The 24440-nt window shown below is 36.1% G+C and overlaps 1 protein-coding gene across 1 annotated transcript in view; it reads right to left on the bottom strand.

The window, feature by feature from the left end:
• The window catches only part of DARS1 (aspartyl-tRNA synthetase 1), an 88449-nt gene that overhangs the window by 39157 nt on the left and 24852 nt on the right, over window positions 1–24440 (bottom strand). The window contains exons 4-5 of the mRNA XM_036745504.1: window positions 17486–17588; window positions 377–479 (exon numbers count right to left, since the gene is read on the bottom strand). Coding sequence (XP_036601399.1) covers window positions 377–479; window positions 17486–17588 — 206 coding nt within the window. The remainder of the gene's footprint in view (window positions 1–376; window positions 480–17485; window positions 17589–24440) is intronic.

Raw genomic sequence — 24440 nt, 5'->3', positions numbered from 1 at the left:
CCTAGCTGCCATTAAAGAAATCAGAGGACAATTCAATTAAATTTAATAATAAATCTTGAACTGTAATAAGATAAAACTAAATTTTATCCAATTTTTCTATATTTTAAATGGTCAGAACTAGTTATTAAGTATTGGTACAAACCATTAACCCGCAAAACTATATCACTGCTTGGGAAATCAAAAATAAAAAATATGTTTTGTTCATGTTAATAATAAAAAAACCTGGATTTTGCTTTTTTTCTATGATGAGAAAAAACTGTAGAATCATACCAGTGTATATTGATTCTATTAAAAACATACATTTGATGTGAAAAACTATTTAATAACAATTACTTAAATTTATTTTAGTGTACAACCTTAATTAAAAAAACATTACCCTCTGAACATGAAGCTCAACATCTTGCTGTGTACAGCTTCCAATTTTCTGATTCACTTTCCTCACAACACCTTCTACATCCACGATGCTCTCTTTGTTGATACTGTCAATAAAATAGAAAACTTTAAATTCTCATCAGGTGTCGGTATTCATTTGGACTCTTACCATCAGAAAAAAGTACTTAATTTCAGAGTTGTCATAATTTAGTGATTGTGAGATATCTTGAACATAAGGAAAGAAAAATAAAAAATATGGAATTCTGAGAATAGGAAAAGCTTTTCTGTCAATGATCTGTTCTTAGATGGTTGACTTAATACTAAGATGAGAATCATTTGCAAAAATACAAAAGACCACTTAATATATGGGAAATTAATTTTATAATTGTGAAACTAGATATACGTGTGTACACACACACACGAAAATATAGTCTATTTATTTCTTGAAGCCTATCTTGTCATTTGGTTAAGAGAGGTACTCAGCTGAGATTATATAAATGCCATAGCAAAGACAGGTGACCTTAACCTATGCTAAAAACATTTAATAAGCACCAACAATTTAACAGGGCATTTATGTTACATAAAATATAACAAAAAATTGACTATGAAGAGGCTAACAATCTAGAAGAGGAGAAGGGGAGGTAAGTCGCATAAACAAGTATAATACAAATCAGAGTATGATAAATTCAATATAGTAATTCAAGCAAAGTATAATGAGATTTAAGAAGATAAAGAGTATTTTCAACTTGGGGATACTCTTGTTCAAGTTTCCTGAAATACAGAAACCTATATTTTAAAGTGGCCCTATTCCCACTGGCTTTTTTCCTCTCACTGCCAAACCTTCCCTCCTAATTGTTACCCCTTTCCCTCTGGGGTTTTGCTCACTAATTCCTTTTTGTTCTTGCTTTTATCTGGTTATATAATTCTTCCCCCATTTTTTCCTTCTCAGTTAAGTAGATGCTCCCTTTCCTTGCATCCCCTTCAACAAGTCCTATTCATTATTTAAAAATTCATTTTTTCACACTCCTTCCCAGAAAGGATTTCTTTATTACTTTTCTCTTCATTATCCATCCTCTCTGTCTACTCAAGACCCTCATTCTCTGGTTCATGACCTCTATAATTATTTAGTCTCTCTCTATTCTCTGTATTTCTCATGTAATTAAAACTTCCAAGGTACCCATTCTGTAATCTCCTCCCTAGGGAACTTCTGCCATTGCTTCTCCTCCATTGTGCCTCACCAGAACAATGCCAATTCTTTTTAAAAAGAATTTATTTAGTATTTTATTTTTCCTAAGTTACATGTAAAAACAATTTTTAACATTTGTTTTTTTAAAACTTTTAAGTTCCAAATTCTCTCTCTTCCTCCCTAGCCCCTGCTATTGAGATGGCAAGCAATTTGATACAGGTTATACATGCATATAGTCATGCAAAACACTTGTGAAAGAAAACATAGGACCCCTCCTCCTCAAAAAAAAAACAAAAAACAAAAAACCAAAAACCCTCAATAAAAATAAAGTAAAAAAAAAGTATGCATCAACATGTATTCAGACACCATCAGTTCTTTCTCTGGGGATGGATAGATTTTTTTCGTAAGTCCTTCAGACCTGTCCTAGATCACTGTACTGCTGAGAATAGCTAAGTCATTCACAGCTGATCATCTTTCAATATTGCTGTTACTCTGCACACAGTACATTTCACTTTGCATCAGTTCATGTAAGTTTTTCCAGGTTTTTCTGAGCATCCTGCTCATCATTTCTTACAGCACAACAGTATTCCACCACAATCACATGCCACAATTTGTTCAGCTCTTCCTCAACTGATGGGCACCCCCTCAATTTCCAATTCTTCATCACCAGAAAAGAGCTGCTATAAACATTTTTGTATATATAGTTTTCCTTTTAGCTTTTTATCTCTTTTGGGACACAGACCTAGTAGTGGTATTGCTGGATCAAAGAAGATGCATGGTTTTATAGCTCTTTGGACATAGTTCCAAATTGCTCTACAAATGGCTGAATCAGTTCACAACTCCACCAACAGTACATTAATGTCTTATTTTCCCCGCATCTCCTCCAATATTTATCATTTTCCTTTTTTCCCTATTAGCCAATCTAATAGGTATAAGCCAGAATTATTTTAATCCGCATATCTTCAATCAACAGTGATTCAGAGCATTTTTTTTCACATGGCTACAGATAGCTTTGATCGCTTCATCTGAAAACTGTTCATATCCTGAATATGAATTCATAACTCTTGAATTCTTTGCTCCCTTGTCATATTACCATGTCTTGTCAAACTCCAGCCCTAGATTTCTCTCACTACCTGCCTCTTTCAAGCTGCTGAATGGAATGGGAGGAAATTCTGAAACCACGTTGAATGGTTACACTACAAATTTGTGCTAGCAAATCACAAGGTAAAGTAATCCTCTTCTTCCTGAGCTCAATCCCTATTCCATTTGCCACAGTCTCTGTTCTAAACCTTCTCTTCCCTCTTCAAAGTTCCCACTTCACTCCCTTCCCCCTCTCAGCCAAAAGCCTTGCCTCTCACCTTTCACCTCAAAAATAGGGTAATTCGCCAAGGCCTTCTCCCTGTGCCACTCTTTCGCCCCAGTCTCTGATGATGAGGTGGCTTTTTGATTTCTGTAACCAAGTAATCAATGTTCTCTTCAGCCCATCCTCTATCTTCTCCATCTGACTGCCCCCACTATCATCACCTTTTCTCTTATCTTCAATCTAGTCCTCATACAGGTTCCTTCTCTGCTATGGAACTAACCTACTCAAATATTTATCATCCTTAAAAAAATCCTCATCAGATCTTGTTAGCGCTCACAGAATTTCATAATATATGCTAGTGAAATAAAAAAGGCAAAGCTGCCTTAGCTTTGTGTAGTTAAACACACACACACACACACCCCCAAACTACAAAGAATAGAAGTTTTACAGTGACATCATAAGTGGAGCGTCTTTTAGATGTGTAGATTGAAGATTACAATTAAAAAATTTTTTTCTCTTAGTAGTTATTCAGATAAAAGCTTCTAGTTTACTTAAGAAAGTGAAAAGAAAAAGAAGAGCGAAAGAAAATGGAAATGAAGTAGGAACTTTTACTGTGTATTGGTTGGTTCAACAGTTTTACAAATCAAGCCCAACTGCACAATGTTAAAGATGTGGAGAAGGTAGCTAAATATATTGAAATTTTGAAGAGAATAATCAAAGATGGTGGAAAAGTAAGCGTAAAAAATTTACTGAGATGTAATGATGATGATGATGATGATGATAATAATAATAATAGTTTGGAATGCTGAAAATTGTTAGACCAGAGATGAGATGGCATGTTTGGAGAAAAAAAGCATTTTGTAGAGAAAAAGCAGCAGCTGTCTTTATATCCTTATGGTTATATTGAATAAAAAAGCCTACTGGCCACAAATATGTCTTTTCAGTAACATTTATACAATATGAACACACAGTTTTATTCCAGAACGTGAAGGATTTAAACAGCTGTTTACTAAACATCTGCTACGTGCAAGGCACCTACTTGATGTAAAAAATGAACACGTATTTGCCCTGTGAAAGCTTACTGTATAGTGAAAAAGGAGAAGCTGACACCATAAGTATGATAAAACAGAGATAGCTGAAACTTATTTATGCTTTGGATGTTTTGTGTACATTATTTTATTTGAGCATCACAACAATCCTGCAAGGTAAAGTGAGACTAAAATAATGTCAATATCTATTTAAATAGCACTTACTATGTGCTAGGTATTGTGCTAAGCAATTTATAAACACTAATTCAATTGATCCTCAGAACAACCTTGCAAAGTACATGCCATTATTATCCCCATTTTACAGCTGAGAGAACAGGCCGACAGAAGTTAAGCAGTGACTGATGACCTGTTGTTGAAACGTGTGACCCACTTCCTGAGAGAGAAGCGGTAGCTTCACGGTACAGAACGAGGCATACATTTTTAGACACAGCCAATGAAGAAGCAAGGTAGCACAATGAATAGAGCGCTGGGCCTGGAGTCAGGAAGACCCGAGTTCACATGTAGCCGCAGATACCGCCTAGCTGTGTGACCCTGGGCAAGTCACTAACCCTCTATGTACTTTTAGTTTCCTCACCATAAAATGGGGATGATATTAGTACCTAAGTCCCAGGATAGTACTGGGGAACAAAAGAGAGAGCCTTTGCAAAGTGCTTGGCACAGTACCTGGCACATATTAGGTGCTATAAATGGTAATGTTATTTTAGTCTCACTCTACCTCACAGGATTGTTGTTACTGAAAAGACGTTTGCAGCCAGTAGGCTTTTCTATTTAATATAACCATACAGATATATAGTAATCCCATTCCTCCTGAGCTGATTTTCCCTACTAAATGCCTCTTTTTTTTCCCTCCAAACATGTTATCTCTGGTTTAACAATATTCAGCATTCCAAACTGTAGCAATCTAAGGGTCCCATTGACATTTATTTATTAATCTCAATTTTTACCCAGACAGGCTTTTAGTTAACTGCCCTATTCCAGGTTGTCACTCCTGATACATCTGGTCATATCATGTCAAGTGTGTTTTCTAGAGAATGCTGAATAAAAGCACACATATAGTTTACCCAAGGAAGACAGCAATTAATCCCAGCATTTTGAACCCAGCCCTTATAACAGCAAGAGGATATCCCTTTCTTCTTTGCGCTGTTCTATACCACCCTTCCTGATGTCTCCTGATCCTTTTTCTTTTTTTTTTTAACTCTTTGTTATAAGGTTTGGATGTGTCATGAGGAGGAATGAGAGGGGTGTGTGTGTGTGTGTGTGTGTGTGTGTGTGTGTGTGTGTGTGTGTGTGTGTGAAGAGAGAAAAATAAAGGTGATTAAAAACAAGTTATCAATAAAAAAATTAACTATTCCATTAAGATGAAATTAGTAATCTAAGAGATTTCCTATTTAAAAGTCAATGTAAAAATTTGAAATGAACACTCAAATTTAAGAATACCACAACAGCACCAAGCTGCATCAGATGACCAGTGCAATTTTTTTTTACAAGGCAAAGAAAATAAAAATAGTAGGATGGAAATGTTTATTTCAAGGTAAAATTATAATGTCAATTTCCCTGGTTCTTTTAGTGTTAAGATGACCGATCAGTAGAATATTTAATTTAAAAGGGCAGATTTAGAGAGGCAAAGGAAAACAAAAGAAAAAGTAATATTAGCAATCATTATATAATGAGAAACTCCTGTGACTTCAGCTTTTAAAACTAACACAATCTTAATCACTGACTACAGTAATATAATAAAGACAAAGAAATCTAAACTACGGGAAAAAATACCTAATAAGACCTGATTGTCAGTCAAAAAAATCTCTAGACTTTAGAGAACTATTCTAGAAAAAGAGGTCAAAAAAATTTTTTTTAAAACTTAAAAAAATTGATATATACATAATAAAGATAGAAAAGCTCAAAGAATTGTCTTTTAAAACTTGATACTTGAATAGCTTTAACTACCACATATTGCTATGTTGTTAATTTTATAGATAATACTCAGGGTTTGATAAAGGAAAATAAGGCAGAACTCTTACATATCAACAAGAACTGTCAAATGATATCAATGGAAGGCAGAAGAACAAACAAAAATTTGGAAAGAAAACTCTATTTACTGTTCCTACACAGCCTTCACCTAAAGACCTAAAACTTCTAGATATGTGGATAAGTAAGGTAAAAGTAAAGTAAAAAAAAACTATTTATTCTTTAAAATCCCAAGTGAATCATATCATTTCTCCTTAGTAATCTACTCAGTTGCTTCATATTTATATGCTTACTCAATTATGTAAAAACAGACCTTTCAGACTTACATGGACTGATACAAACTGAAATGAGCAGAACTTGGAGAACATTGTACATAGCAAGAGCAAGAACATGATGATCTACTATGAATAACTTAGCTATTCTCAGCAATGCAATGATGTAAGACAATTCTGTAGGACTTATGATGAAAGGTGCTATCCATCTCCAGAGAAAGAACTGGTAAAGCCTGCATGCAGATCAAAGAGACTTTTTTCTTTACTTTATTTTTCTTGGTTTTTTTGGTCTATGTTTTGTTTTACAGAATCACTTACATGGAAATGTATTTTGCATAATTACACATGTATAAGCTAAGTCAAATTCTTCACAAGGAGTGGGTAAACAGGAGGGAAGAAGAGAATTTGGAACTCAAAATTTAAAAAAAAAATGTTAAAATTGTTTTTACATGTAATTGGGAAAAAATATTAAATAAGAGTTTTTAAGTTTTGATTGTCACTTCCTAACCACTATGATCATAACTTCTCCTAATCTCATTTTACTCATCTGTAAAATGAAAGTTGGATTGAATAATTTCCAAGGAGGCTCCAGAACTAATATTCTGTGATCCTACATCTTTTTTTCTTTTATAAGTCCACTAGAGGGGCCAGATATAAGACTTTTCTCCTGCTCACTGGGAATGCAAATACTAAAGTGGTTATTTACAACAAAACTTATCTCAATAAAATAGTTTGGACATTGTAGGGGATTTGTTTTACAAATAAAATTCCTTTAATATATAATTTTTAAAAGTCACATTCCCAGCATTCAGAAGAAAGAGGTTAATAAGATCTGTACCCAGTCTGGTAAAAGGTAGAAAACATACTCATTGGGTGTCGTTTTGGCATTGCAAGCACAGGAACCAGTAAGATCAAAGAAGTATCTGTCTAGGGGATAATGAAGAATACAGTTTGGCTGAAGCACTGTATACAGTATGTGGAGGGAAAAAGTATGAGATATGGTTAGATAGATAAGGTATCAGACAGTACAGGACCATCAAAGCCTGCCTAGAGTTTGAATGTTGTTCACTAGGCAATAGGAAGCCACTTAAGAGTTTTGAGCATGTGCAACAGGGACAAATCTGGACATACAGAAGAATTTTATGTCAAAAGTACGTAGGACTGGTTAGGATGAGGGTGGAGGTAAAAGGGGGAAAAGTCCAAGTAGGAGGCTTTTGTAATAATTTAGTCAGGTGGTAGGTAACTGTGGGATGAAAAGAAAGGTTAAGAGTTAACAGGACTTGACAACTGATGGATATAGGATATAGGGAAAGAATCTGCTTTCATTAGACTTCATCTAAGGCATTGGTTGGAGACTGCATAATGACTTGGGAAACTATAAATTAATACTATCTATACTTGTATTTTTAGTTGTTTTGTTAAATATTTCCCAGGAGTAATGCAGCTACATGACCCTAACCCTAAATTCTAACCCTAATTTGGATAGGCTTCAAGTTGGACACCTACGATCTTAGGATATTATGTTCATTTAAAACAGCGCAGTTTAAGGACATTGATAACCTGGAGAGTGCCCAGAGGAGGGCAACTAGGATGATTAAAGTCCCTGTTGTGAGATCAGTTAAAGGAACTATGCATATTCAGCCTAGAATAAAGAAGACTCAGAATTGACTTCAAGCATCTAAAGGACTGTCCTATGTGGAGAAGACGTCAGATCTGTTCTGTTTGGCTCTACAGGAGAGAACCAAGAATAATGGATGGAAGTTGCAAAGGAGCCAATTTTGTCTTGATGTTAGGAAAAATTTCCTAATAATTAGAGTGTTTCAAAAATGGAACAGACTGCCTTAAGAGGTGGTGGAAATAATGTAGGAGCATATTCTTGTCACAGCGGGACAGACAGTGCTTAGATCTGACCATCCTGACTCCCCTACTCAATCAACTCCAGTGAGTCCCTATTGACTCTAGGATAAAGTGTCAACTTTTCTGATTAGCTATTAAACCTCTTTACAATCTGACTCCAAGCTATCTTTCCAGCCTCACTGAACATTACTCCCCCTCATACACAAAGTAGATTCTTTTTTTTTTTGAGGGGGGAAGGCAGGGCAATTGGGGTTAAGTAACTTGTCCAAGGTTGCACAGCTAGTAAGTGTGTCAAGTGGCTGAGGCCGGATTTGAACTCAGGTCCTCCTGACTCTAGGGCTGGTGCTCTACCCACTGCGCCACCTAGCTGCCCCCAAAGTAGATTCTTAATAACTGCTTGGTGGCTGGATATACAGAAAGGAAACTGTTAATAGTACCACTAATCGAGTACTTTATAATAGAAAACTCAGCAAGAAAAAGCAAGGCCAAAGATCACACTAAAATGGCTGTTTTGCATTATTATTTAATTTATAATGAAGCTTTAAAAATATATTTACCTTGTACATAATAACAGGTTAGTTTGAAAGACTCTCTAAAAGTTAAGATGTATGGTACGACACACGGATAATACACGAAGACCTGGCATACCGAGCCTTCAAAAGTAAATTTATAAAAACACAATAACTATTTCTATAATAAAAATACTAAAAACATGGCAGGGGCTTGCAAAAATATTCAGATTATAAATATAAGTGGTAGTGAGTGATGCATACATTCCTTAATAAAACAGTCCTTTTAGGGGTGTTCAGACTAATAGAAACTAGTAACTTATCAACTTTCTACTTATAGTCTATTTTGTTAGGATCTTAGGATCTTAGGATGTGTGGGGGAGATACATGAAGATGTGTGAGACACGGTCCCTTCTTCTAGGAACTCAATCAAATAGGAAGAAAGAGAGAACCAATAGTAGTATATAGGACAATATTTGTTGTTGCTTTTATATGGATCGATGAATTTGTCATATGGAGGGAAAAAAATCTGATTCACTTTACCTACAAACTTGACCAGTCATCTTACAAAATATGTCACTAAATATATACTACAGAACAATGGGTGGAGAATCACCAACATTGGGAGGAAAAATCCTAGCCCAAGGTGAGTATGAGCATTACAATGACAGTAATATTTTCTTAAGGAAAATATTGTTTTTTAAAATTTATACTCCATCATAGTATATATATGGACTTGAGTACTTCATTTTATATTATATAATAACATTATCTTTCATGTTATATATGGACTTAAGTACTTTAAAATGCTTTTATAGTGATATTCAATTTTTTCAATAAAATTTTAAATCCACAGAAAGACAATATTATTGCTCTTTTATTGATGATATCCTGACAAATGATGTTTGTTATTAATGATGATAAAGTGGTAGGAGCCTGAAACTAAAATAATTTTGGATTCCATTCAAATTTCATTTTCGCAATTATTCCTTTATCCAATGCTGTAGAAGACAGAATCATAACAGTGTTTTTTTCTGTTATACATGTAGCTACATTTACCAAAACAAAAATGGATACTGAAATTATTGCTTAACATTAACAAAACAGACAGCAAATGAAATGGAATTTTAAAAGTGTGGCAATGGATTTAAATTTAACATTTATGCACTCTCACAGCTTTTTGGCAGAAAAGGCAAATTTATCAAACAGATTTTTGTAGTTATACAAGTATCCAAATAAATCCAAATACACTATTAAATATCAGTGGTGTAGAACAAAAATAATAACATTTGCTAGATGTATCTATAATGATCCACACCCAAATAAAATGTTCTAATTCTTAAGGAAGAAATGGCAAAGCTGTAGGGTTGAGTTTGGTTCATGAAGGTGCTCTAAGTTACTTATTTATTGGCAAAATGCATCAACGAAGCTGCTTCAATAAATGGAGATTATATGAACAATCCAGTAAATTAAAAGCTCAGTGGTTTGAACCATAAGCCCTAAAACATCAGATTCCTTGTTTTCTTTCTCATAATAAGCTAAGGAATTTACAGTAGAGTTAAAAAAAAAACTATATACTAATATTCATACCACAATAGGTTATGAAAGTTCTCGTTTTTCATGTGTTAATGCTAAAAAGAGGAACTTCTACTGTTTACTGTTTCTGAAGATTTTTATTAAAATCTTTTATCATAGATCCTTGTCCTTAGAGGTATCAGCTCAACAGATGTTTATAACTACAACTATATACTGCATATACATACATGTGACAGAGAACAAGACAATGAAAGCTACTATCATTTACCCATAGAAAAATACCTTACTTTCATAATTTAGATTTGGAATAGATATAGTGTCATAGAAAAAAGGCAGCTAGGAGGCAGAGAGGATAGATGTAGTCAGGAAGATCTGAGTTCAAATCATTTAATCTCTTTGTCTCCGGTTCTTCATCTCTAAAAATGGGGATAATAACTTCAACTTCCTTGGGTTGTTGTGAGGATAAAATGAAGTAACATTTGTAAAGTGCTTTACAGACCTTGAAATACCATGTAAGTACAATACAGGCTGTCCCCAAAGTCTTACTGAACTTTTTAAGCTTTTGTAGTGTAAAACTGTACTAAATCTTTTAGAAAACCCTTATATATGAATAAAAATTATTAATTATTAACTATTCCTAAAGCACTGTGCCAGGTATGGGAACACAAGGAGAAAAGGAGAAAAATAAGACAGTCCCTGCTGTCAAGGAGTTCATATTCTAACAGAGGAAGAGGTTTCAGTTATAAGTCACATGGAAAAGTCCCATGGTCCCTAGAGTACAGTGGCAAAGCAGATGGTAATGAATCTTTGTTAATGTTATTTACATTGAAAAGACCATATCCATTTTTGATGCTAAAGCTTTTGACAGTGACACGGAGTTCACTGGAAAGATTTTTCTTTTCTGGGTCTTCAGCAGGTGTTTCTGGTGAGAAGGCAGGGGCTCCAACACCTGCAGAAGAGGTTACTAGGTCATGTCTCTACAAGTGTTGATGCCTTGGATGCTGGCTATAAGGGCTAGGCTGAAAGGTTGGCAGGTGGTTAGTAGGGTGGTTCAAGTTCAAGTTAGGATTTAGGTCTGCATAGGTAATCCTTATGAACAAGATTTTTATAGAATTTCACAACTTTAAAGCTGTAGTGATTTTGGAGATGAGCAAGTCCAATGTCGGATTTTACAGAAGACAACAAGGCCCAGGGAGGTTAAATGATTGCTGGAGGTTGCACAGCAAAGAAATGACAAACTTGGGAATAGAACCCAATCAGCCCAATGATTCTCTCTGCATTTTTTGGAACACTGTTCTCCCTGCACGAGCTACTCTAATACCTGTGTAAAAGCAGAGCTCTTCAGAGAACACTACTACTTCACTTACACCAGTAAAGGAGTCGGGGGACAAATCTGGCCCCGCTTTCTCCTGTGAAAAATATTTTGTTTTGCTCCATCCTAGTGTCAAGAAGCTATGGGCCTTGAGTTATTCTTCCAAGAGACCAAAGGATTTGTAGTGTTCTACCTGCCTGTGGTCTCTGCCTGTGCCTCTTCTGAACAATGACAAACATTTATTAGCTCTCTGATCTGGGACAGAGACGTAACTTGGAAGTCACATAAAACAGCCAATTTAACTGGTCCAAACAAAGATTTCTTACTGTTGACATCACAAATCTCTAAAATTACAGGTAGCATATATCAAGTGAATTTCCCTTTAAGGTATCAAAAAACCATTAACATGATTATAGCAATTAACTGGGTCTAATCACAGCCACAGAGGATAATCAACAATTAAGTGCCTACTATGGGACAGGCACTGTGCTGGGCAGTGTTGATAAAAACATAAAAGGAACTTGTCTCTTCCTCAAAGCTCAAGAACTAAACTAGTTTAAATGCCACATTAAATCTATCATACAAAACAACTCCACAGAGCTCTGTGTAATCAATCCCTGTTACTTTGCCACAGGTGTGCTAGGAAGCCCCCTTTCTTTCACCTACTCAAATGGCTCTGTGATCTCACACCAAAAGTTCTATTTGATGACATAGGTCACAGCCTACCCATCAGTGCCCATTCTCATCCATGTCCTCCCAAAAGCTTGATGCAGGGGGTATATCTAACATTCTAGGAGATTTTTTTTTTTGTTTATGGTATGGTATGCTTTATGGTACAGAGGACAGGCAGGTAGGGCAGTGGATAGACTTCTGGACCTGGACTTAGGAAGATTCATCTTCCTGAGTTCAAATCTGACCTCAGACACTAGCTGTGGGACTGTGGGCAAGTCACTTAGCCCTCTTTATCTTAGTTTCCTGATCTGTAAAATGAGCTGGAGAAGGAAATGGAAAACTGGAAATGGAAAACCACTCCAGTGCCTCTACCAAGAAAACCCCTAATGGGGTCATGAAGAGTTGGACACAACTGAAACAACTGAACAACTGGTAGAATACGCTGACTTTCCACCTGTCATTCCTTTTTCTTGTCAAGTGACCATCTTCTCTTTTTGATGTAATTCCTTGATGACATTCTTTACTTCTTTTCTTCACTCTCACTATGTGCCTTTCCACTGTCCTCTGTGACAGTCATCTTTATTCCTTCAGAAAATGTAGTGTTCCAGGGCTTGCTGCTATATAGCAACAAAAGTATTGAAGAGATGAGGCTTCACTGTATGGGAAGCTCAGATTTAGTAGAAGTATGGCTCAATATTTTTGCAGTTTCCCCAAAAGCAATCCTTTTTTAAAAATCTGAGACCAGTTCAGTATCTATCTGCATCGCCTGTCCTAGATGTATTTTGTTGGACAAGTCTTATACTGGGTGTCCATGCAGATAGAAACATGTTGAAATCTGGACAATAGACTTCATCCATTTTTTCTTTCTTGTGTGGCATGACAGACCCAACTCCTTTAACCTGGCAGTTCTATAATATCATGAGATCAATGCAATTAACACAATGCTAGCTGCAAATAGCAGCGGTTAAAACACCATTCCCAGGAATCTCTCCTTAAACTGGACTCTACACGGGATCTCCTCCATCACAGTGGCAAATGCTTTTAGAAAGCAAACATGTGTTTTAACCTTTGCTCAAAGTTTACTATTAGAGGGTTAATAATCAGCGTTATTTCTGTTACACAATCCAAGAAATCCTGAGTGCCTGATGTAGCGATGTAAGATACCTTGTTGCACAAGAACCTACAAAAGGGAATTTTTTCTACTGAGTTAAATGATTTTTCCAAACTGATCAATAAGCACAATGGTGTTTCAAAATTTCTACACATTTTAGCCGACTGTGAGATGGTAAAGACACAATGTATTGTTGAATACCATTGCAAAGCCTACTTGTTCTTCATTGAGGATGCCCTTAATTTATGGATAAGATAACCCTCAAAACATGCTAGAGATGGAAGTGTAGGCATATAAGGTGATAGTTACTGATGTTCTATTGATCATCTTTTTTTGGGTACTGATAAAATATGAAACAATTTCCCCTCAAGCTACTGGTATCTTCCCCTCCTTATAGTTTATAAATTGGTCCCTCAATTGGCCTTCATAATGCATCACCTCGAACAGGGATCTCCTTTCTCTATTTGAATCAATTTAGCTGCCTTTCCCATCTTATCTTTTTTTAGTGTCATCTCCAGTTCCTTTAAAGCACCTCAGAGACTGTGACGTTAAGGTTCAAGTGTGGTATACAGTGGGGTCACTATCCTTCATGGAGAAAAAAGTTTGTTTTAATAGTTTTTGCAAATACTTTCCATTTTCCTTTTGTTTGCAGTTGACTCTTCGTTTTTATCCTTGAATGTCCTTGGGATGACTTTTTTCAGTACTACCCTCCCCCCTCTACATTTACTTTGTATTTATTCTTTTTAGACTTATTCTCCAGGTAGTTACATATATATATATATATGCTTGTTGTTTCCCATTAGCATGCTAAGCTCCTTGTGAATAGCCATTATTTCACCACTTGTATACCCAGTGCCTAAGTGCTATTCACATAAGGGCCTTAATCAACGCTTAATGACTGGCATCTTGCCAAGCTTTCTTTGGATAGTCCTACCCTCCACTGCTTGTCTCTGCTTTATGAGATGGCACCATTCATTATCATATACCATCCTTCTTAAGATGTTACAAATGCCTTTTAAGTTCTAACCCAGTGTCACTTTTTGGCAACTACTTTTCTCCTTTTGTCAAGTTAAGTCAAATGTTGGTACTTTCTGGGCTATTTTGGATTCCTTGGTGTAACAATTAATTTATATTAGTTTAACTTCTAAATAAAACTGTTAGTACTGATGCTCTTTGTGTTGTCTATTTCTCATTTTTTGCTTTCAATAGCTCATCTAAATAATTTAGGGTTAACTCTTAATTGTATATTATATGTTTTCCCATTACTATTTCTTCTTTTTTATTATAAATACTGATTATATTTACGATTAGCAGTTCATTACAAATACTGATGAGCTGATGGTGTGAATGTACACATATACGTGATGTGGGGATAACTCCCATGTCCCTTAAAATGTAGTATGTCATTTTTTGTGATGTTATTTTGTGCTTGTTATGTACCTACCAATTATAATTTTTTAAAAAAGAAAATGTTCATGATACAAGATGTTAGGCTTTTGCATAATCTATTAAATCTTCAGCCTCTCTTTTCTTTTTCCTGTACCATACTTTCCAACATATTTTTCTCTATCCTCACCTTTTCCCATCTTTGCAATGAAGCTACCAAGTATCAGAGACAGTACCTGTCCCAAAGTAGGCACTTAATAAATGTTTGCTGATCATTCTTGGTGGCTGTGATTAGGCCCAGTTATTGACTATAAGCATGTTAATGATTTGATTTGGAAGGCCTTCCTTCTAAAATACCCTCCAATATGTTACTATATAAAACAAATTTGTAATTATTAAATGACTATTTTTAAATGCTTAGCCTTAAACATAAAAACCAAGTTGCAAATGCACTGTTAAGCTTACATTACGTCAAAGTTTAAATTAAAAACAAAGAATTATAGAATCTTGGACACAATACATCTCCTGGCTTTAAGGTAGTACCATTCTTAAAACATACCAAAGAGATAAAAAACCTATTCAACTGTAAAAGACCTCAAGAGAAACAACTACCACAGTCCAATAAGTCATACTGATGTTTAACAAAAATCACTCTCAGGAAAATTTCACACACACACACACACACACACGCGCGCACACACACACTTCCTCAGGCTACAATTTAAAGTAATTTTTAGTAAGGGTCATAACAACAATTTTTACATCTTCCTTTGCGCATCCTGAACTGAGCATTTCACAAACTATCAGTGTACATCCTAAGGCTTTTCTAAATGGCCTAAAGTCTACTTATTGTTGGGACAAACACTGAGCATGGTCATTATGGTTGCTTAATCAAATCCTTGGTAGAATTAAATCAAAATTTCATCAAATTAACTTTGTATATTTGAACATACACATTTTAATGAGTTCATAAAGCATCATGTGGCATGACTATCTAATTTATATTTCACTAATAGCAAAATGTTTTTCAAAATAACGTTAAGATTCTTAAATGTATTTCCTTACTGCATCTTCAAACCAAATTTTCTGTGGGAATGTACTGCTAAACCTGTAATAAGTCTGCATGATCTCACATATGTAATTGACATCATATTGCTTACCTTCTCAATGGGTGGGAGGAGGACCGGAGGGAAGGAGAGAATTTGGAATTCAAAAATTTTTTAAATGAACACTAAAAATAAATTTTAAAAATTTCTGGAGGGAATGAAAATCAAGGGAATATGCCTTGTACTTTCAAAAACATTTTTGGGGGCATTTGTCCACACCACTTTTGTATTAGATAAGATAAGCTAAGTCCTGTTCTATTTCAAGTACAGGTAAATTAATTCATTGGCTACCTTCTCCAGCATTTTTCTAGGTACTGAATGAAAGTTAAACAAATACATACATGCCTGTATGTATGTACACACACACACAATAAAATATGCACACACATATAAAGATGTGTTTATGCATGTATGTGATTTTCTGAGTACAAAGAGCTTCTGGTGAGGAACTTTGTTCAAAGTAGATCAGCACCACTGCAACTTTGGCCTGGATTTACTACCTCACTGACAGATTTTGCCCAGGGTCACACAACCGGTATATGTCAGAGATCACACTTGAATCCAGGTCCTTCCTGACTTCTTGACTCCTGACTAGCTTTAATTTACTACTCTGCACTGCCATGTGCGTGTGTCTGTGTGTATCTCTGTGTAAAAATGTTTATATGCATGTATATGTAGATACTGCTTTTATAGTCATCCTCCTTTTTTAGGTGCACTATAAAATGTACAAACAATTCTCAAGGATTCAAAGCATATCTACACCACATCAAGGTTAATGGTCCACTAGTCTGTTAGAGTCAAAATCCTTTTTTAAAGGGTGGAGTGGAGTATCCAATCTAATTAAAAGTTCTTTGAGGGTAGGACTTTGTCCTGGGATGCAATAACAAAAACAAAAAACAATGCTTCCTTACACAGTAGGTGCTTAATAAATGTTTGTTGTATTGAACCTGTCCTCATAAGCACAAACTGGCTACAGATGCTTTCATACGAAAAGAAAAGTTTGCTGCCTGGGAGAGGGAAAAGCTAAGAAAGGCCCATCTACCATTATACACAAATTCTCCAACTTACCATGAACACATGCATATATAAAACAACGTAGTTATGGTTCATAATCACAAAAGAAACCACTTTTCTTACTTGGAGTCACAATTAAACAAAGCTATGAAATATACTTCTAAATGAAGTGTAAATTAGATGTCCCAAGTTTAACAAATATTTATGCGTGCATAAAAACAAAGGAAAATATTTCTCCCCTTTAAAAAATATATATGTATATGTACACCCCCACCCCTACCACTTAGTTTTCTTCCTTTTAAAAATCTTTAGTCTTCCCTGAGATGGCAAAAGAAAATACAAACTATGATGGCAAAGTTAAAATTAATGAGATTTGTAGTACTATTTTTACTTTCTTCTAACTCAGGAACCTGCATACAATATCTCTTCCTTTCAAAGGAATATTGCTTTTGTTATTAATTTAGTTTGAAAAACCTGTTGCTCAACTATAAAGCTCATGCTCTTAAAAAAAAAAAAAGATACATCCAAATGTAAGAGAATGAAGTTGTCCTGCGATGCTGAAGCTGCCAGGCTTTTTGTTACTCAGTCTGAAAGTCAGTGTGGGCTGTCTCTGGAAAGACTGCTATTTCAGCACTTCCAAATGAATTTCAAGTCTATGCTCTATTTTATCTTTTGTAAGTTTAATGTATTCAGCAATAGTGAACTGACAATTTAAATAACTACATTTAAAAACAAACGATGCATTGATGTTAATGTGTGAAAATGGTCCCAACCCCTGGGAGTCTTGGTTCCCACCATTGTTTACTCTGACAACAGGATATAATTGCTTACTTACTTGGCAGCAAATTTTACCATCTGCTTGCTTGCATGGTCTCCCACAGCCACAAGAGCCTGGACATTAAACTGCTGCTGACGTAGTACTAAGAAACACTGCTTCCCTGAATAAAGAAATAGAAACAATGCAGGTATGTTAGGATAAATCACTTCATTATTATTATTATTTTTTTACAAAGATGGAAAATGTTTCTCCATTTTAAAATAAGGCTAAAATTCCACAACCAAATGATTCTAGTTTTCTCATATGCATGTGGAAACAGCTTTTCGCTATTAAAAAAAAGCCTCTCATCCAGTTATCTGCCATTAATAAGTAATTTAAAATATTTATGGAAGTCGTAGAACTCAAATCAGAACATGGCAAAAACACAACCTTTAATAAAATATACACAGTCTTTAAGGAAAAATGCTTTTTTTCTTGCATTATGAATTAAATTAGTATTAAAGTTAACTTCAAGTCACTTCTATAAAGAGCAACACAGTAAATAGTAAATAGTTCATGTTCTTGGTTTCATTCACTTTTCCATCTAAAATTACCCAATCTTTTCCCATTTATAGTAGTACTATTATTTTCTGTCACAAATTTTCTAGGTACCCCTCTGAACTTTTTTCTTTAAAAGATTTTTCTCTTCACACTTCTCAAGTCTTGCTTCTTTCCTATTAAATTCAAAATCATACACTTTTACAGACAGAAGGGACCACAGATATGGAGCTGGAAGGCCCTCAGAACTCATTTAGTTCCATCTACTCATTTTCCAGATGAAAAAACAGTCACAGGGCAGTTAAGGTTACATCATAGTATGCTTTGGAGGCAGAATTTGAAACCAGGACCTCTGACTCCAATGCCTCCAAAACCATGCCACAATGCATCCCATCACTAACTCATCTACTACCCTCATTTTACAGGTAAGAAAACAGATTGAAAAGTTTAATGACTAGTTCAAAATTAAGAGCAGCAACTAGAATCCAGGTCTCCTACATTACAATTTGTTTTTTTCCCCCCACTCCTCTTTTCCATTTTATATAAATGGAAATATTTATATAAAATGTCATCCCCTTGAAGAACAATGGAATTGGAATTAGAAGTCATAGGATCATAGACCTACAGCTGGGAGATACTTCAAAAATGTCACCTAGTCTCTCTACATAAACATAGACTTGCCCAAGGTCACACAGGTAGTCTTAGGTTTGACTCCAGGCTCTGTCATTTACCAAGTATTATAAACTCTAGAATGTAATTTAACCTCTCTTGACCTGTTTCCTAATCTGTGAAATGAGGAAGATACCACCCCTTACTCTTCCAAGGCAGACTCTGGAGGAGCCCCCAAATCAAACTTCGGGAATAAGTTTCCTTATATGACATTTAAATCTAATTCAAGATTTATAATTGCTGTTCTCATTATCACACATACCTAGAGCTTTAAAAAAGAAAAGAAAATCTAAGAATATTTCTTGATAAAAAAGAGAGTAGATGTTCTCCCCAGCTGCCAATGCTCTCCCTCCCAAAACTACCTTGTACTTACTCTGAATGTTTTACACAAGTTTAAATATATACATTTTCTTCCCCAAAAGAATGTAAGGCTCCTTGGGGGCATGGATTATATAATTTTTTATCTCTATATCCCCATTACCTGGCACACAGTAGGGTCTAAATAGACGCTTAGTTGATTATATTTAGCATATCAAAATGTTATTTGTTGAGTCTTCCAAAAAGACATCAATCTCCAGTTAAACATAAAAGGCTACAAAGAGTCTCAATTATAGACATAATCTACTTAAATAGTTGACAGCATCTGGTTAACTGTAATATTTGTACCATTTCTTTAGCCCAAAGCCACAATTCTATGTTTTCTAATCCATAAGTTAAAATAATTTAAAAAAATCATACAATGGGAAAACACTTTGCGTCATGGCCCCAAGATGGTAGTAATTTATTGAGAAACTCTAGATACATAAAAACAACAATGTCCACCTTTAAGAGTTGCCTTGAACTAACTCCAGATTGTTTAAAAAAAAAAGAAAGGAAAAACAAAGAAAGAAAGGAAAAGAAAAGGGTATGACAGAAGAAGGTACATTTACCATAACCTAACTCTAATGACTTGCACTGGATCTGGAGACCAGCCTTCTAGAATTTTCAACTGTCAGTGAATTGCAATCCCAAACTCCAAGGCTCTGGCAACAAAATAGGACTGAGCAACGAGTCACAATGAAAACTTCCCAGAAAAACTAAGGGTTATCCCCATTGTGTGGTTTCTTGTCACACTGCTGATCAGAGGGAAAGGACCATCTGGACTGGCCAGAAGTTTCTCTAGAAAGCTGAGATGCATGGGAGAAGTAACATGAGAAAGAAGAGATAAAAAAGAAAAGCAACAAGAATAGAATGACAGAGATTAGAATTCGGAGCAGCTGGAGTAAGTACTGGGAACAACAGACACTGATATCAATATAGAAGTGGAAAAAAAAAAGCCAGAGAAGGTAGAACAGTGCTATCATCTGTGGTGGGGAGGAGCAACATCTAGTATTTCTTCAAAATTTTAAAAAATCATTATTGATATCTTGTTTTCATATGAACTTCATTTCTGAAAATATCCCTCCCACCTCCTCTATTCAGCAAGCCATCTCTTGTAACAAAGATTTAAAAAGAGAAAAAAAGCTATTCAGCAAAACCAACACTATTTTGACAATATTTTGCACCCATAATCCCCTGGCCCCAGACCCCCCTCAAAGGATCCTCTTCTCTGGATCTTAGTTATTACAATTACACAGGGTTCAGTTGTGCCAACATTCAACTTAGTAGCCTTTGAAAATACAGTTCTAACCTGTGTTGAGAGAAAGGGAAGTATGAGGGAGGGAGACAGACAGACAGATAGCAACACACAGAGACTTGGAGTAAGAAGACCCACTTTGTCATTAACCAGCTTTGGGGAAGCCACTTGATCCCTCCAATTCTCAATCTTTTCACCTGTAAAGTGAAAATGTGGACTTCTAATTCCTTGAATATGACTCTGGGCCAATAAATACAATTCTGCAGTTTAGAACGTATTAAGTGTACAAAGGAGTGGCAAGATAAACTTACTGTTTTCCTGAATACAACCAACAGAACAAACCTATGTTATTATTTGGATTGTAAATTTCCTCTAGAGAAAAGAACAAAGCAGAACTTTAATAAAATTTTCCTAACATCAAAAGAGAAAATAATAATCTGCACATAACTTGAAAAGCGACAGCTCTAGAAAACACTGCTACCTGTATCATAGGGCACAGTAGAGCAGCCTGGCTCTTCCCCAATACCTGCTAGGGCTCTACTACCAGATAAAACATTAGTACTGCTGCTGATCAGTAAGTACAATATTGCTTCATAAGTCCATCAAAGTATCTACCATGTGCCAGGTACTGTAGAAGACCCTAATATAAAGCAGGTTGGTACAAAGGAAGGAAAGCTGGATATGGAGTCACCTGTGTGTCGTTAGGCAAGTCTCTCAGACTCTATGGGCACCTCAGGTGAAAAATGAGGAAGTGTGAGTTGATAGGTGCTCAGGCCTCTTCAGCTCTAAATCTATGGTCCCATGATATACGATCCTTTCATACAAAGACACAAATGAAACACTCTTTGCCCTTAAAGTATTTACATTCTATAGAGGGAAACACACATCCACATAAAATATGTAAAATAAGTACAATACAAATGAATATAGGGTAAAATTTTTTTAAGGAGTGGAAAGAAGTACTGGCAACTGTTGGCATCAGAAAAGACTCCAGGTAGGAGGAAGCATTTGGGTTGAATTTGAAAAGGAATAAGGTATTGTAAAAGGCAGAAATGCGGGGTGGTGGTGGGAGCCAGCAATGTTTATGGAGACCATGGCCAGTTGATAGTGACTGTCTTCCTAAGGCTGAATCCTTCTAGCATCTCTGGTCTAATCTAACTTGGTCATGATTAATACTTCTTGGATAAATTGCTCTAGTTTGATAAGATTTTGGTCTACAGACTAAGATCATTTCTGAGTATGAATTCAAAATTTTAAAATAAAATCCTATTAAATAGATGTTCACAGTATACCCTCATACTATGGGACTACAACATAAATACTGATTCTCCCCCAAACATCCTATGCACTCAGTTCCCTGTTAACTTCCCATGACTCCTCCACCCTGCCGTGGCCACACAACAAAGATAGCCAGACCCTCAATCTTGCAATCACATACAAATATATTTCCTTCATGTTCAAGAATTCCCAAATCCTCTTATCTGACCATAATCTACTGGGTTTTCACCTATCCCTCTGCTTTCTCTTACCAAACCCTACTCTTTGCCTTCATCATGACCTCCAATTCCTCAACCAATTTTCTCTCATCTCCCTTGCACTAGCCACTGTCTTCTCTTTTCCCCATCTTGACCCCTCGGTAAACCAATTCAACTCTACACTGTCCTTTTCTCTTGAATCCTAATTCCCTCATCATATTTGCAATTATGCCTAGTCAAGCCTCATTGGATCACTTCCACCATTTGTTGCCTTTGCTCCTATACACATGCTGCTGAATGAAGATGAAGAAAACCACACAATCAATTTCACTGGTTCCACTACAAATTTATATTATACAACCTCAACTGGGCTCTCCCTGTGCCAGGTAATCCTAATATGCCTCCCTTACCAACTCACTACCCTACTCTTCACAATGGCTCTTCCAAACCTTTTCATTCCTCCTCAAACCTCCCATGGTATCTCCCCCTCCCCAGCCTCCACCCTCCTCTGGACACTTTTTCAGCTAAAAACTGTGTATATTTTACTAAAAATATTGAGGCTATTTGCCGAGAGCTCTCTTTTCTCCTATCACTTAGATATTTTCTGCCACTATGTCCTTCTTCATCTCTGTCACAGATGGTGAGGTGGCCTTACTCCTTATCAAGGAGTATCTTCATCTTCTCTACTTGCTCAACCCATTCTAATCCATCCTGTCTTCTCCAACAGACTGCCTCATCTGTCACTCTTTATTTTCAATCTCTCCCTCTCTCTCATTCCCTATTGTTTGCAAACATGCTCATGTCTCTTTCACCCTAAAAACCCTTCCTTCATCTTCTATCTCTAACTCTCATCCTATATTTCTTCTGCCTTTTGTAGCTCAACTCCTCATGGCCTTCTACAACAAGCACCTCCAGTTCCTCTCACTCTTTTTAACCTTTTACAACCAGGCGTGACCTTATCATTCCACCCAAAATGCTCTCTCCAAAGATACCAATGGTCTTTTAGTTGTCAAATCCAATGGACTTTTTTCAGCCCTCATTCTCCTCTTCTCTCTCTGCAACCTTTGACACAGTTGATACTATCTTCTCTCTAGGTTTTCGGGACATAACTCTCTCCTGGTTTTCCTCTTCCCTCTCTAACTATTCAATCTCTTTTGCTACATGCTCATTCAGGTCACGTCCTCTAACCATAGGTGTCTCATAAGAATCTATACTGGGCCCTATTCTCTTTCTCCCTCTATGTCATTTGATGATTTTATCAGTTCTATAGATTTAATTACCATCTCTATGCTGACAATGGTAAAAATTAACATATCCTGCTCTACCCTCTCTGTTGAACTCTGATCTCAAACCTCCACCCATCTTCAGACACCTTGAACTGGACATCCATTAGTTATCTTTAACCAAACATGTTGAAAACGGAATTTCTTTTCCCTTAAACCTTCCCCACCTACCTTCCTTCCTTTTTACTGTAGAGGACAACACTATCTTGGTTATCCAGGTCCGCAATCTGAGTGCCATCTAATTGTCATCAATTCCTCACCATCTCTTACCCCCTTCTCCCCCAATCTTTTTTTTTCTAACTGTTGCAATATCTCATGAATACACCTCCTTCTCCCTTGACACTACCACCACCACTCTGCTGTAGGCCCTCACCTCATGCCTGGACTATTGTAATAGCTTGCTAATGGGTCTGCCTACCTGAAGTCTCTCCCTACTCCAATTCATCCTTCATTCAGTAGCCAAAGTGATTTTCCTAAAACACAGGTCTGATCATGTCACTCCCCATTAAATGAATTCCAATGGCTCCCTATTACCTTCAGGATCAAATAAAAAAAATACTGTTTGGCATTTAAAGTCCTTCAGAACCTACCCTCCCTTCTACCTTTCCAGTCTTCTTACATCTTAGTTCCTGCCATATGCTCTTTGATCCAGTGACATTGACCTCCTGGCTTTTCCATGAACAAGACATCCCATCTTTCAACTCTAGGCATTTTCTCTGGTTGTCTCTCATGCCTAAAATGCTTTCCTTCCTCATCTCTGCCTAAAGGCTTCCATTTTCTACATGAAGGCTTTCCCAATCCCTTCTTAATTTTAAGTGCTTTCCCTCTCTTATTTCCTATTTATTTTGTATCAGGAATACTTTAGTTCAAATACTACTTCAGATACTTACCTTCTACATGACCCTGGACAAGTCACAACTTCTTGGTCTCAATTTCTTCAACTGTAAAATGGGGACAATAATAAAACCTGTTCCACAATGGTGGTTGTGAGGCTCAAATGAGACAATATATGTAAAGCACTTTGAAAATGCTACCTATCATTAGTTATTCTAATGATACTATCTGGCTACAAATCATGAAATGTCACTATCTCTGAAAAATCAAGATTGTGTATGACTCAGGGCAACAGCGAGACATATGGTGGGTGTAATTATGCTGCAACTTATTATCAATGACAACTTACACTCAAGAATATATTACCCAAGAGGTGTATGATCAGAAAATTAGGTAGACTGGTAATGCAGTGAGAATGAAAGATAACAGAGGGACAGCTTGTGTGTTGCACTGGGACATATGTAATGTTAAAAAAAAATTGGGGGAAGGACCTACCTCCCCCTCCCCCCACTCCCTCCCCCTGCCCAGGTATGTTAGGTGGACTCCTATGGAGAATTTTTTCAAGGACACTGATAAAAAGTACATGTGATGAAACTATG

The sequence above is a fragment of the Trichosurus vulpecula genome, chromosome 2, assembly GCF_011100635.1.
Source record: "Trichosurus vulpecula isolate mTriVul1 chromosome 2, mTriVul1.pri, whole genome shotgun sequence".
Lineage (NCBI taxonomy): Eukaryota > Metazoa > Chordata > Mammalia > Diprotodontia > Phalangeridae > Trichosurus > Trichosurus vulpecula.
This window is presented reverse-complemented; position numbering and strand designations above follow the sequence as displayed.